The sequence below is a fragment of the Patella vulgata genome, chromosome 3, assembly GCF_932274485.2.
Source record: "Patella vulgata chromosome 3, xgPatVulg1.2, whole genome shotgun sequence".
Taxonomy (NCBI): domain Eukaryota; kingdom Metazoa; phylum Mollusca; class Gastropoda; family Patellidae; genus Patella; species Patella vulgata.
Genome location: NC_065881.2, coordinates 35720005 through 35734710, shown reverse-complemented (window position 1 = coordinate 35734710; position 14706 = coordinate 35720005). Strand labels below are relative to the sequence as shown.

At 38.5% G+C, this 14706-nt stretch overlaps 1 protein-coding gene across 1 annotated transcript in view; it reads right to left on the bottom strand.

The window, feature by feature from the left end:
- LOC126815247 (protein phosphatase 1 regulatory subunit 16A) overlaps positions 1-14706 on the bottom strand; it is a 125291-nt gene that overhangs the window by 82363 nt on the left and 28222 nt on the right. Inside the window, exon 4 of the mRNA XM_050540808.1 lies at positions 4926-5071. Coding sequence (XP_050396765.1) covers positions 4926-5071 — 146 coding nt within the window. The remainder of the gene's footprint in view (positions 1-4925; positions 5072-14706) is intronic.

The following is a 14706-nucleotide window of genomic DNA, read 5'->3' as shown; positions in this document are numbered from 1 at the left end:
GTATATTGATAAGAAATACATTAGAAAATATATATATTAAAAGTCAGTTTATTAATATTAAATAAATGAATTGAACAGATCGGCGTAAGTAGTAGTTATTAGCACCCTTTCCGAGGTGTATCGGTGAATATCAGGACAGTTTTGGTCGAGGGGCCCAGCCGAGGCGAAGCCGGGGCGGCCCCCGACCTTAACTGTCCTGATATTCACCGATACACCGAGGAAAGGTGCTAATAAGTTACTTACATCACATTTCTATCGAGTATTGTGAACCAACATGTGAAAAATAGTATTTATCATCGAGTCGTTTCAACCGAAAAGTGACAAATACTTTCTGCTCTTTCATTATTTATCCCTTTCTGAGCCTCACGTTACATTTCATGGTAGAATGATTTCGCTGTGGAGAGACGACCTGAGTAGTATTTACACGTGCGTCTTGCTATGATACTCTGAGCGTAAAACAATCACGTGTTTGTTTAGACCACACCGTCAAAACATCTTATCTATGGCGTAGAGGACTGCGATATTATTAAATGTAGTGTAAAGGAAATGTGAAACGTGGGTCATTCCTGGTGAAAGTATGCATCGGCGGATGGTTCTTCCGTTGAAATTTATTTGTAATAAAGTTTATGACTTTCTAGGCGTTTTTTTCATCCTGCTTATTATCAATGCCTGTGAAGTGTCCAGCAAGAGAACTGCGCCTTCTATCATCACAATTAATTAAAATAATTATTCAATATTCTAATATATATATTTTGCATATTAATATAAATCAAACCAAATTATAAAATAGATGCCAATTGATATGTATAATAATTGATTTTTGTAATATGTTGTTATGTTAATTTGAAGTCATTGTATATGTTTTTGAACTGCCATGTAGTTTCCCCCATTTTGTTTTGTTGCTATGATTTTGACTAGTTGTTTCATGTACATTGGTTAGAGCCATCGTCTTCATTTGCGATCTGGATCTGACTAAACGTCCGCTACTGATTGCTTGATAGGTATCTAAAACGGTTTAAAAGTATCCGTGTATCAGAAATGAACAGTACTCTTTCTGTACATTACTGATACACGGATACTTTTAAGCATGTATTGCGATTAAACAGGACAGTTTTATCAAAGGTTACCAGTGGCAACGAGTAGAAGTGGGATGTAAGTTGTTCTACTGATTTCTCAAAACAGTTTTTTTCTAGAGTCACCAAGTTTAGTCATGCTATATCTCTGAAAGTTATCGTCAGATTTTCTTGAAACTTGGAATATAACTTCCTATATAATCACTTTGTGCAATAGGAGAATTTTATTGAAATCTGCAAAATAGCTCCTGATATATTGTTGCCATAGCAACTGTGACACGTGAAAGAATTTTGAAGTTAACATTAAAATGTGTATAACATGCTTTCTAATTATTATTTTGTAATGAAACTTGCCTATTGCACAAAGGAACATGTCAGTAACCTCTCTGCTTAATTTTAAAACATTATGTTGAATAGTTTCTGAGCAAATGGATGACTAAAATTATACACATAAATCCAAGATGGCCACCGTTTCCATAGCAACAGGTACCCCCAGGAAAATTATTCGGCCGTTTTTGTAATATTCGATGGATGTGTTCTTAGATGTGTAAGAATGATGACTTTACCTCAATTATTAAAAAAACAAAAATTTTCTACTGTCCACCCCCTTAAAATCCTCAACCTAAGGGCCGAGGAACTAACTCAATATTTGTGGTACATTTTCAAACAACTTAAACCTGTCAGTCTTCAGCTGGAAATGGAGACCGGTGTCCCAAGCTGTATTAGGCGGTATCTGGATAAAACCAGACTTTTATTTTATAATGTGTAGGTGAAATTTACCTTTCTTTATCAAGGAACGGGAATCGATTATCAGGTCACCCAACGAAAAAATTTATGGGCATGCACCAAAAACAATAATCCAGAAAGTTATGGTCTGTAATGCGCAAATATTAAAAGGGACTGAGATCTTTGGGATATAAAGATATGTTTTAAAGGGCCAATCCCGATAATTTTTTGGAGAATAAAACTGCTTAATTTTATGTTAAAATCCATTAAAATCCTCAACCTAAGGGCCGAGGAACTAACTCAATATTTGTGGTATGTTTTCAAACAACTTAAACCCGTCAGTCTTCATCTGGAAATGGAGACCAGTGTCCTAAGCTGTATTAGGCGGTGTCTGGATAAAACCAGACTTTTATTTTATAAAAATAATGTGTAGGTGAAATTTACTTTTCGTTATCAAGGAACAGGAATCGATTATAAGGTCACCCAACGAAAAAATTTACACAAAATCGTAAAAGGGTTACGTTTCCGGATAAGCAGTTTTGACGTTCACGTCCAAACGACTCAATATTTTGAGCTGGAATTTTGAGACAAGGTAAATACACCATTCCTCTATATTTTGGTGCTTAAATTTTATACGTACTCCGACTTTATTTTTGAGACTCTATTCAAATAGGGATGGTCCCTTTAAGTTTCATCAGAATCGGATAAAAATTGTGACCTCTAGAGGATCCACAACCTTCATATTGCATACTTTTACACAAGCGGCCATTTTGTCGGGCAGTTTCATTTCGATTTTCCCAAAATACGAATTCAACCATCATTATGGTGAATGGTGAAATATTTAAACGGCTTTTAAGATTAGAAAAAAAAATTGTGACCTCTAGAGAATCTGCAAGCTTAAAATGCGATTTTTCGAACAATCAGAAGCCATAATCCAGGAAGTTACTTTGGATATACGCGATTATCAAAAGTAACCAAGTTCTTAGTGTGCAATGATGATATATTCACATTTTTTTTTAAATCGGATAAAAATTGTGACCTCTACATGGACGGCAAACTAAAAACGTGATTTTTGTACATTCAAGGGCAATAATTCAGGAAGTTACGATCCGATACGCGCGAATATCCAAAGAAACCAATTTCTTTGGGTTATAAATATGTATTTCAACTCTCATCAAAATCGGATAACCAACGTCTGCCAGGCTGGATACGCCCTTTGGGTTATAAATTAACATTTCGAGTTTCAACAAAATCGGATAAAAATTGTGACCTCTATAGGGTCCACAACCTTCATATACAATATTTTTACGCTACTTGAGAACAAAGGGCAGCCATTTTGTCTGTCAGTTTTGGGACGATTTTCCTGAAATTCGAACTCAGCCGTCCTTAGGGTGTAACGGTGATATAATAATACGTTTTTTTAAATTGGATAAAAATTATGAACTCTATAGGGTGCACAAGATAAAAACGCAATTTTTCGTACAATCAGGGGCCATAATTGCGGAAGTTACTTTCCGATATGCGCGAATATCGAAAGGAACCGATATTTTTGCTTGGGTTATAAACTTACATTTCAAGTTTCAACAAAATCAGATAACCAGCGGCTGCCAGGCAGGATACACCCACATTATCGAGAGATGAATAGAGAACAAGGTAAAAAGAAAGTGATTTTTCCTACAATCAAGGGCCATAATTCAGGAAATTACAATTCGATATGCGCAAATATCGAAAGGAACCAAGATCTTTGGGTTATAAACTTACATTTCAAGTTTCAACAAAATCTGATAACCAGCGGCTGCCAGGCAGGATATGCCCACATTTTCGAGAGATGGATAGAGAACAAGCTAACAAGAAAGTGATTTTTTCTACAATCAAGGGCATAATTCAGGAAATTACAATTCGATATGCGTGAATATCGAAAGGAACCGAGATCTTTGGGTTATAAACTTACATTTCAAGTTTCAACAAAATCGGATAAAAATTGTGACCTCTATAGTGTCCACAACCTTGATATACCATACTTTTACGTTATTTGAGAACGAACGGTGGCCATTTTGTCTGTCATATTTGGGCCGATTTTCACGAAATTCGAACTCAGCCATCCTTAGGGTGTAACGGTGATATAATAATTTTTTTTTCTTAAATCGGACAAAAATTATGACCTCTATAGGGTCCACAAGCTAAAAACGCGATTTTTGGTACAATCAGGGGCCATAATTCAGTAAGTTACGGTCCGATATGCGCGAATAACGAAAGGAACCAAGATCTTTGGGTTATAAACTTACATTTCAAGTTTCAACAAAATTGGATAAAAATTGTGACCTCTATAGGGTCCACAACCTTGATATACCATACTTTTACGCTATTTGAGAACGAACAGCGGCCATTTTGTCTGTCAATTTTGGGCCGATTTTCACGAAATTCGAACTCAGCCATCCTTAGGGTGTAACGGTGATATAATAATACGTTTTTATGACCTCTATAGGGTCCATAAGCTAAAAACGCGATTTTTGGTACAATCAGGGGCCATAATTCAGGAAGTTACGGTCCGATATGCGCAAATATCGAAAGGAACCGAGATCTTTGGATTATCAACTTAGATTTCAAGTTTCAACAAGTTTCAAGTTTTGGGCCGATTTTCAAGAAATTCGAACTCAACTATCCTTAGGGTGTAACGGTGATATACTAAAACGTTTTTTTAAATCGGATAAAAATTATGACCTCTGTAGGGTCAACAAGCTAAAAACGCGATTTTTCGTACATTCAGGGGCCATAATTTAGGAAGTTACAATTCGATATTGAAAGGAACCGAGATCTTTGGGTTATAAACTTACATTTCAAGTTTCAAAAAATTGGATAAAAATTGTGACCTCTATAGGGTCCACAAGCTAAAAACGTGATTTTTCGTACAATCAGGGGCCATAATCCAAGAAGTTTCGGTCTGATCCACGCCAATATCGAAAGCAACCAAGATCTTTTAGAGATAAACCTATATTTCAAGTTTCGTCAAAATCGGATAAGAATTGTGACCTGTAGAGTGTCCACAAACAATTGTCGACGTCCGGACGGACAGGGGCGACGACAATATACGTCCACATGGAAATGTGGGCATATAAAAACATTTACCTATCTACAAGATGTTTACATAAATGAGCATGTCCACATGTAGCTGCTGCATGTAATGGTGTCCATTGTTCACTATCTTGTGCATTAACATTGGCTCCATATTCTAATAATAATACCAACATTTGTTCACTATCATCTATACAACACTGTAATTAATAAAATCATATAAATTGTAATGAAGTCTTGGACAATCAAATTGCTTATCTCTGCTTAGACTGAGCAGAAAATGCTCATTATCCAGCTCAGTCAAGAAATTCACCTAATGAACATCTACACCTTACCTGTAGTTAAAAGCAGAGTTATTGTGTCCCAACCAATGAAATTGTCACATATCTGAAAATACTCATCATTGAAGTCTGACAAGGCATTCATTCACAAAATGAACTACATCAATTTGAACATTCTAGTTTTAAAAGCAAAATTATTGTGTACCAAACATCTGACAGATAGACGGACCTATTTTAATATAGTCTCTGGCTTTCTTTGAAAGGTGTGGGATAACTAACTTTGTAACATGGATGGGAAATCTTCCTTTGTTCTTTTCGTTGAATAAGCAGATTTTTTTCCCCTCTTGTAGATTGGGTGGAGCTTAACCGTGCAATAACTAGACATGTTCAATGTTATTGCACACTTTTGCTGGTTTACACTAGTTTTAGTAGAAATCATATAGAGAAGTGGGGTGGGTTTCCCGTGCAATAATAATAAGCCTGTTGAGCAGTTGTCAATGTTACAAGTCATTTATAGCCTTCGGCCTCTGGTTAAACCTGTTATCTCCTGAAAGCCGTGCTATAAATATAACATGTATTTGTAGTGATGTAGCAAATTAGGTTTTGGTAAGGATTGGGCCTTATCAGTTATCTATATTTGAAGTTAATAGTGCAAAATCTATTGCACTATATATGTCCATCATGCTGTACAGAGATCATTCATTTCCGAACACCCACCATCTTCCCTGTCCCCTACCAGCATTAATACTGTCTGCCTGATGTGAATTTAACATTGAACCAGCGGCAGATGGATAGAGAACAAGCTAAAAAGAAAGGGATTTTTCGTACAATCGGGGGCCATAATTCAGGAAGTTATGTTCCAATATGCGCGAATATCGAAAGAAACCGAGATCTTTGGGTTATAAACTTACATTTTAAGTTTCAACAAAATCGGATAAAAATTGTGACCTCTATAGGATCCACAACCTTGATATACCATATTTTTACGCTATTTGAGAACGAAGGGTGGCCATTTTGCCTGTCAGTTTTGGGCGTATTTTCACGAAATTCGAACTCAGTCGTCCTTAGCGTGTAACAGTGATATAATAATACGTTTTTTTTAAATCGGATAAAAATTATGACCTCTATAGGGTCCACAAGCTAAAAACGCAATTTTTCGTATAATCAGGGGCCATAATTCAGGAAGTTACATTCCGATATGCGCGAATATCGAAAGGAACTGAGATCTTTGGGTTATAAACTTACATTTCAAGTTTAAACAAAATCGGATAAAAATTGTGACCTCTATAGGGTCCACAACCTTGATATACCATATATTTACGCTATTTGAGAACGAAGGGCGGCCATTTTGTTTTGGGCCAATTTTCACGAAATTCGAACTCAGCCATCCTTAGGGTGTAACGGTGATATAATAATACGTTTTTTTTAAATCGGATAAAAACTATGACCTCTATAGGGTCCACAAGCTAAATATGCGATTTTTCGTATAATCAAGGGCCATAATTCAGGAAGTTACAGTCCGATATGTGCGAATATTGAAAGGAACCGAGATCTTTGGGTTATAAACTTACATTTCAAGTTTCAACAAAATTGGATAAAAATTGTGACCTCTATAGAGCCCACAAGCTAAAAACGTGATTTTTCGTACAAACAGGGGCCATAATCCATGAAGTTTCGATCCGATACATGCCAATATCGAAAGCAGCCGAGATCATTTGGGGATAAACCTATATTTTAAGGTTGATCAAAATCGGATAAGAATTGTGACCTGTAGAGAGTCCACAATCAATTGTGGACGGACGGACAGGGGCGACGACAATATACGTCCACATGAAAATGTGGGGGTATAAAAAGTAGGTGATATTCAGAAACAATACAAAACTGCGGAAATGCACTGCTGTTTTTATTAGAGGTAACCAGTTAATGTTAATAACAGGCCAATTGCCTACACATGAACATAAACCTTTCATATGGGCGGCTTATCTGACGGCCCCATTTCACTCGCAAAGAGATACACTGTCAAAAGTGAAAATAGACGTTTTTGATGTTTGTCTTAATAATGAATACAGTGCACTCTGTCACATCCGACATCGTATGGGATCGTTACAATATGTCGGATCATGCGTCGACTTGATATATACTATTCAAAAAAAGTAGGGGATATTTGATTTTTAAGTGTTATTAAAGTCACCTAATGAAACTGACGAAGAAAGAAATGACAAAATGAAATGAAGTTCACATTCATCGATTTATTCCAAATGATCGTTAGACTAAGTAAGGCACAGACTGACCATTATAAGGGTAAAATGATACCCGGGGTCAAACAGCAAAGTTACCACAGCATCACAACCAAGTCAGTAACGGGTAAATCCTCCTCTGTTTGCCAAACACGCATTGATCCGACGTGGCATACTCCTAATGAGACGTCTAAGGTCATTTTGGTCCAGATTGTCCCATTCCTGTTGCAACGCAGCAGCAAGTTCTTGGACATTGGCAGGACGTTGTTGACGTTGACGTAACCTCTGTCCAAGCATGTCCCAGACATGCTCGATGGGGGAGAGGTCGGGACTCAGTGCTGGCCAAGGTAATGTGGTGATGTTCTGTTGTTGGAGGTAACCTGTAACGATCCTGGCCCTGTGACATCTTGCGTTGTCATCCTGGAAGATGAAACGGCGGCCATGACGTCGTGCGAACGGCACAACATGGACTGCCAAGATGTTGTCCCGGTAGTACTGGCCTGTAACACGCCCTGCAACAACATGTAAAGCCGTTCTTCCAGCAACAGTGATGCTTCCCACACCATATCAGAACCACCCCCAAATCGATCATGTCTGATGACGTTAACGTCTTGGAAGCGCTCGTTTCGACGACGCCACACCCTCCTACGTCTGTCCAAAAAATCAACAGTGAACCTTGACTCATCTGAAAACATCACATTGCTCCAGCGTCGATTATCCCAGTGTTGACGATCCCTACACCAACGACGTCTTGCCTGAATGTGATGATCTCTCAAACAAGGGATCACGCGAGGACGTCGAGCGCGAAGGTGACCCCTATGCAGTCGATTCCGAATCGTCTGGCCACTCACTCTCACACCAGTGTCTGTTTGAAGACGAGCGCTGATCTGATTTGCTGTGATGACACGATTTCTCAAGGCCAAGGTACGGATAAATCGATCCTGGGCTTGAGTTGTCGCCCTTGGTCGACCTGAGCGTGGTCTGTCCTGTACAGATTGTGTATCACGGTATCTGGACCATAGCCTGCTTATGACAGACTGAGAAACATTCATCGTCCGCACCACAACCGCCTGTGTTGTGCCGATCTGTAGCATGCCAAGGGCACGTAACCTTTCATTTTGGGTAAGCCGACGCATATCAAAATTTGTTTTCTGGTCACTAAAACAATTAAACTGATGTTTCCACCCTGGAATTCAATGCCACAATGACTGTAACATTCAAAGTCAGAGTCGTGCAAATCTTGGGTTGGACCCCCATGATGATCCCAAGCATCACCTGCATTCCATGCGGTAGCTATTGGTGCGTTTGGGCGTCACATGTAACTGGAAATGTTTCTTCTGTTAGGTTCTATAGTGACTTTTTTCGTAGTCATTTGCATATTTTAGTATTATGCCCCCAAAATCAAATATCCCCTACTTTTTTTGAATAGTATATAAATATCTCACCAATCATGCAGCCGAAACCTGTTCGTCGTGTTTAATTACGGCACAATTATACTCACACCACCTCCTTCGTCGGGACTGACAGAACTGTGACAGGACTGAATTTTGCGTCACTCGATTGCAATTCTGTCAATTTGGGACGTTCCGGACTGTGAATCGAGCATCCCCAGGTCGTCGTCACACGGTTCGAAGAGATCCGTTGGATGACCAAACTTATAGGTTATTCAGGTTCAATCGGCATGCTTAACGAATGTTTCCAACAGGTGCTTGGAATATTTTTACGACTGTGAATTTTGGGGAAAATTTGTGGATATTCTTGAGTATTTGTCACAACTGTCGTACAAGAGATTAAAATTATCAAAGTAATCAACAAAGACCCACAGTAGCGAGTTTTAATCTCACAGATAATTGATTGGTGATTGCTTGTTAATCTTTTGTGGCTTCACACCCATCCAGTTTTAATCTCACGGATAATTGATCGGTAAGTGTTCGCTTCACACCCACCGATTGAAGGCCGGATTATACTGTGTCGATTCAATGGAAATCGTATGACGGGACGGCTGATTGATGTCGTAATCCGGAACGTACAGAGGTTCGAATTACCCAGAGATTGTTTGGCTGAAGTAATAAGAAAATAAATCGGGACATGAAAATGGTGTCGGATGTAACAGAGTGCCGAAGTGATCAGAGGTCGGATGTGACAGAGTGCACTGTAATTGCTCCACTAATCCTCAGTCATTCAGCAATTCGTCGTGTCATGCTCCTTATCAACCGTCCAATCACGATTTGGGGCAATCTGACTCACTCCTCTTGCAGTGCCACGGCCAATTCTTGCAGTGTTGTCCGTTGACGTCGACAAACACGTCTCCCGATCATGTCCCTGACATGCTCTATAGGGGAAAGGTCAGGACTCATGGCTGGTCAAGCCATATGGACAATATGGTGATGCTGGAGGTAATCATTCACGACACAAGCTTGGAGGGCACGGGCATTATCATCTTGAAAGATGAAACGTCGACCTGCACGCTGAGCAAAGGGCAGAACTATCGGTGCCAGGATGTGGTCACGGTCAGAGATCGCAGTGGATCAATTTCGAGTTGCGTAAAAATACGCAGACATTCATAAATTTTGAGTTTTTGCTCTCTACATCTGCGTGATTTAGAGTCTCTCAAAATACTCAATAGAAGCAAGTACCAGCGGCTGCCAGGCAGGATACGCCCACATTTTCGAGAGATGGATAGAGAACAAGCTAAAAACGTGATTTTTCGTACACTCAGGGGCAATAATTCAGAAAGTTACGGTCCGATATGCGCGAATATCGAAATGAACCAAGATCTTTGGGTTATCAACTTACATTTCAAGTTTCAACAAAATCAGATAAAAATTGTGACCTCTATAGTGTCCACAAGCTAAAAACGTGATTTTTCGTACAAACAGGGGCCATAATCCATGAAGTTTCAATCCGATACATGCCAATATCGAAAGGAACCAAGATCTTTTGGAGATAAACCTATATTTCAAGTTTCGTCAAAATCGGACGTACAGGGGCAACGACAATATACGTCCACATGAAAATGTGGGTGTATAAAAATCGTTACATGAACAACCCTATTTTAAGCGTCTTATTTCATTGATATTGTATCTAGTCTAATGAATACTGGAGGTTGACGGCATATCTATGGTTGACGGCACAGTTATTTTAATCTTTCACTTTGACAGGAAGTAAAGAGCAAACTATCGCTAAGAAAGCCAATATTTGATTGGCTGAATGTAAACAGTTTATCGTGTTCTAGCCAATCCAAAGTCTTGTATTGCTTCCAGTGTGGCAAAATAGGGGGTCTCAGAATAGCTACATATAGAAGGGTTACTGCCATGGACTTAAACATTATGAACGAAATAAGAGGAAATATAAAAACCTACGGAGACTGCATACAGTAGCGGTGTGTAAATGCCGCGTAAAGCACGGAAATTGACGACGTAGTGTACAAACTACGAAATAGAATAATCTAATTATTCTCACGTTGCGGAAATTTTCAGCGTGTAAATTATGCAGAGTCCATCAATATTTGCGTTTATTTTGAAAAAAGATAGATTGTCAGGCAACTAACCATACGCCCACAGCAGCTAAATCGTCCAAGCGGTCGACAAGAGTGTCGTATATTTGTTCTTTTGTAGGTAATTAGGGGGCATTTAATAGACAATTTCATACAGATGACATTATAATTTTCGTCATTTGAGGTTTCACAAGGTTCTAAAAACTAAAACAAGGGCTGTAACTCTGGAAGTAATCTACAGAAATTGTTGAAATTCTACAGACTTTTTCGTTTTACTAATTCAAATAATACATATCAATTTCATACAGATCGGATGGTAACTTTTGTCGTTCGAACGTTCACAAGGTTCAACAAAGTAAAACAAGTGCCATAACTCTAGAAGTAATTGACAGAAATTGCTGAGATTCAATAGGCTTCTTCATTTCACTAATTTAAATGATGCATATGAATTTCATACAGATTGGGTGATAACTTTTGTCGTTCAAGCGTTCACAAGATTCAACAATGTGAAACAAGGGCCATAACTCTAGATGTAATTAACTGAAATTTGCTGAAACTCAATAGGCTTGTTTGTTTTACTAATTCAAACGATATCTATAAATTTCATACAGATCGGATAATAACTTTTGTCGTTAAAGCATTCACAAGGTACAACAAAGTGAAAAAGGGCCATTACTCACGGTGTAATAAACGGAAATTGTTGAAATTCAATAGGCATCTTCGTTGCACTAATTTAAATGATGCATATCAATTTCAAACAGATCGGATGATAACTGTTGTCATTAGAGCGTTCAAAAGATTCAACAAAGTGAAACAAGGGCCATAACTCTAGATGTAATTAACGGAAATTACTGAAATTCAATAGGCTTCTTTGTTTTACTAATTTAAATAATGCATATAAATTTCATACAGATCGGTTGATAACTTTTGTCGTTAGAGTGTTCACAAGGTGCAACAAAGTGAAACAAGGGCCATAACTCCAGAAGAAATTAACGGAAGTTATTGAAATTAAATATGCTTCTTCATCTCACTAATGCAGACAACATATATCAATTTCAAAACAATCAGATGATAAATGTTGTCTGTAGAGTGTTCACAAGAAATTGTGGACGACGGACGGACGGGCGGACGGACAGACGGACGGACGGGGGCGACGGCAAAATACGACCACATTTCCATGTGGGCGTATAAAAATGTGTGAAAAACACAGATTTTTGTGTGACTGCGACCTCTGGTCACGGTAGTACACACAAGTGACCTTTCCTTGAACAAAATGCAAGTCCGTTCTGCTAGTCATGGTGATTCCTCCCCACACCGTAACAGACCCAGACCCGAATCTGTCATGCTGTCTGACGTTAACTTTAACATGACGCTCATTTACATGCCTCCAAACGCGAGCACACCTATCGTTGAAATCCAAAGTAAATCTGGAATCATCTGAGAACATTACACGCATCCATCGACAATTACCCCAATTTCTACGCTGCCTACACCATTGACGCCTGTTTGCCATGTGCTGGCGAGTTGATGGAGGCACAACACTAGATTGTCGCGCATGCAAATGGGCTGCATGTAGCCGATTTCTAATCGTTTAGGGTGTAACTCGAATTCCTGTAACTTGGTGCAAGTTTACAGAAAGCTAATTGGCTGTTTGTCCTCGATTTCGCAGGACCTGTGTGCAAATGTATATATCCTGGGCTTGTGTCGTGGCTCTAGGACGACCTGAACGAGGTCTATCATCAGCATTGTGTGTTTGTTGGTACCGATTCCACAGTATGCTGATCACGGACTGTGACACATTAAGCATGTTGGCTACTGCTCGCTGTGTAGAACCCATTTGAAGCATGCCAATAGCACGTAGACGTTCATCATGTTGAAATAAGAACCGATAGGAAAGCAAACATGGATAGGATAAACCAGCATACGGCAGTTTTCATCAACCCTTCCTTGAAGTGTCAAATTTGACAATGAACCCCTCCCACGTGTATGGCGCTATTGCGTGTCACATGTGCAGCTCGGTGGTTCTGTTGGGGAGATAAGTTCTTCATCTGTGAACATAAATGAAATGAACTGGGGTTTAACGTCCTACTCCTATACTGGGCTAATGAAGATTTATCGTATCACAACCTGCATAGGTCAGGGGTTTCATTAACAGCCGGCCGCCGGCAAATTTCCGCGGCTACTTGGCTCGTTGGGCCGGCTATATTATGATTCCATCTGAGAATTTATTATGTCATGAAAAGTTTGTAAAATGGAGTACTTCTTTAAGTATAAATGTACTGGTATACAGAGTTTTGCTACGTAATATAGAACGGGTAGCCGGCAAGTTTACAAACTGTACTCCCAACAATAAACAGCGTCACGCTTTTCGAGTTTAAAAGTACAACGTGATAATCAAGAAACAGGCGGTATTCTGTATCTCCTTTCAAAAAGAGTTACCGGTGTAGTTTAATATCGTGCCTTCCTTTTTTTCACCCACTCTACTCGAAATTTCTTAACCATCAATTACATTTATACTCAATATAAAAGGTACTACGAGGCTTATCTCTTTATACCTTACAATTTTACATATTTTCTTTTGAAAACTGTCATTTATACCGGCTAGTTTTCACGCATTTCAGAGTTTCCGATAACTGGTATTTTAACTTCCCGTTGATCCATGGGACCGGTGAACAATGATAACAGAAAATCATAAACCTCAACAAAATTAACTGCTACTTTATCTTTCCATTCATACCTCATGTCAAAAATCACGTGCTGACCATGGGTGTCGAAAAGTGGTGCTATTTATGGTAACTTGGGTATAGGGGTTTCTACCGTCTTAAAGATCGCTGCTCAATGTCTGCATGATCTTCACAAAATGGCGCCAAAGCAGACGAATCTTTCGTACTTTAACGGGGGTGGTGATACAAACATGCATGTATCAAACGCAAAAGAAAGATCGCCATATCTTTCGTAGTTACAGTGAGTAGTGCACCAGCGGAGGAAAGAAGGGTTTACGTCGGTAAAACTTAATATACGTCTCTGCGTAATCGTTAAGTTTTTGTCTGTCACCTTTTAGTTTTTATTCATTCGATGATGATAGACAAACGACACACTGATCACGTGACAACCATAATTGAAATTGCTATAAAATAAAATTTTGTTTCACTATCTGGAATAGCCTGCAATAATAACGACAACATTTATAAAATAAAGATTCTGTCAGCATGTGTATTATAAAGTAAAAAATCATAACGTTAAACAATATTTAAAACTTAAGCTTATAACATCGCTGATTCATTGACCTAATTCCAACGATGTCACGTGTCATTGGTAATGGCGATTCTTTCAAAAAAATATATAATTAATGACTGTTTCTCGGAGTATTTGGTGTTTTATCAGTGGATTATATTCAATGAAGATTTAAATTTAACTAACAACTGGTTTGTGAAACCATCAAAAATGTATGATCCAATTAAAATTTTAATATCTACCTGGAATTCATATGGACAGGTCATGGAGCGTCAAAGACGTGCAATTCTCGTAATTCACAATACAATCCATGACGAGATTATATATCGGTAAACTGACATGGAATAAAATACGTAGTAACTACCCACCCTACACCCAATAATAATAATAATGACTGAAAAACGAAGTTTAATAGCCCACGATGTATTGATGTACCAGACATCTATATATACATTAGAAAAGAGATTGATAAAGGGATCGTTGAGTTAACGGTTAGATCGACCCATTTTCCGCGACTGCTCCAAACTGAGTTTTCAAACCTGTTCACTAGTTAATTACCGTGTGTGCTAACTTTTACATTCAAAAAC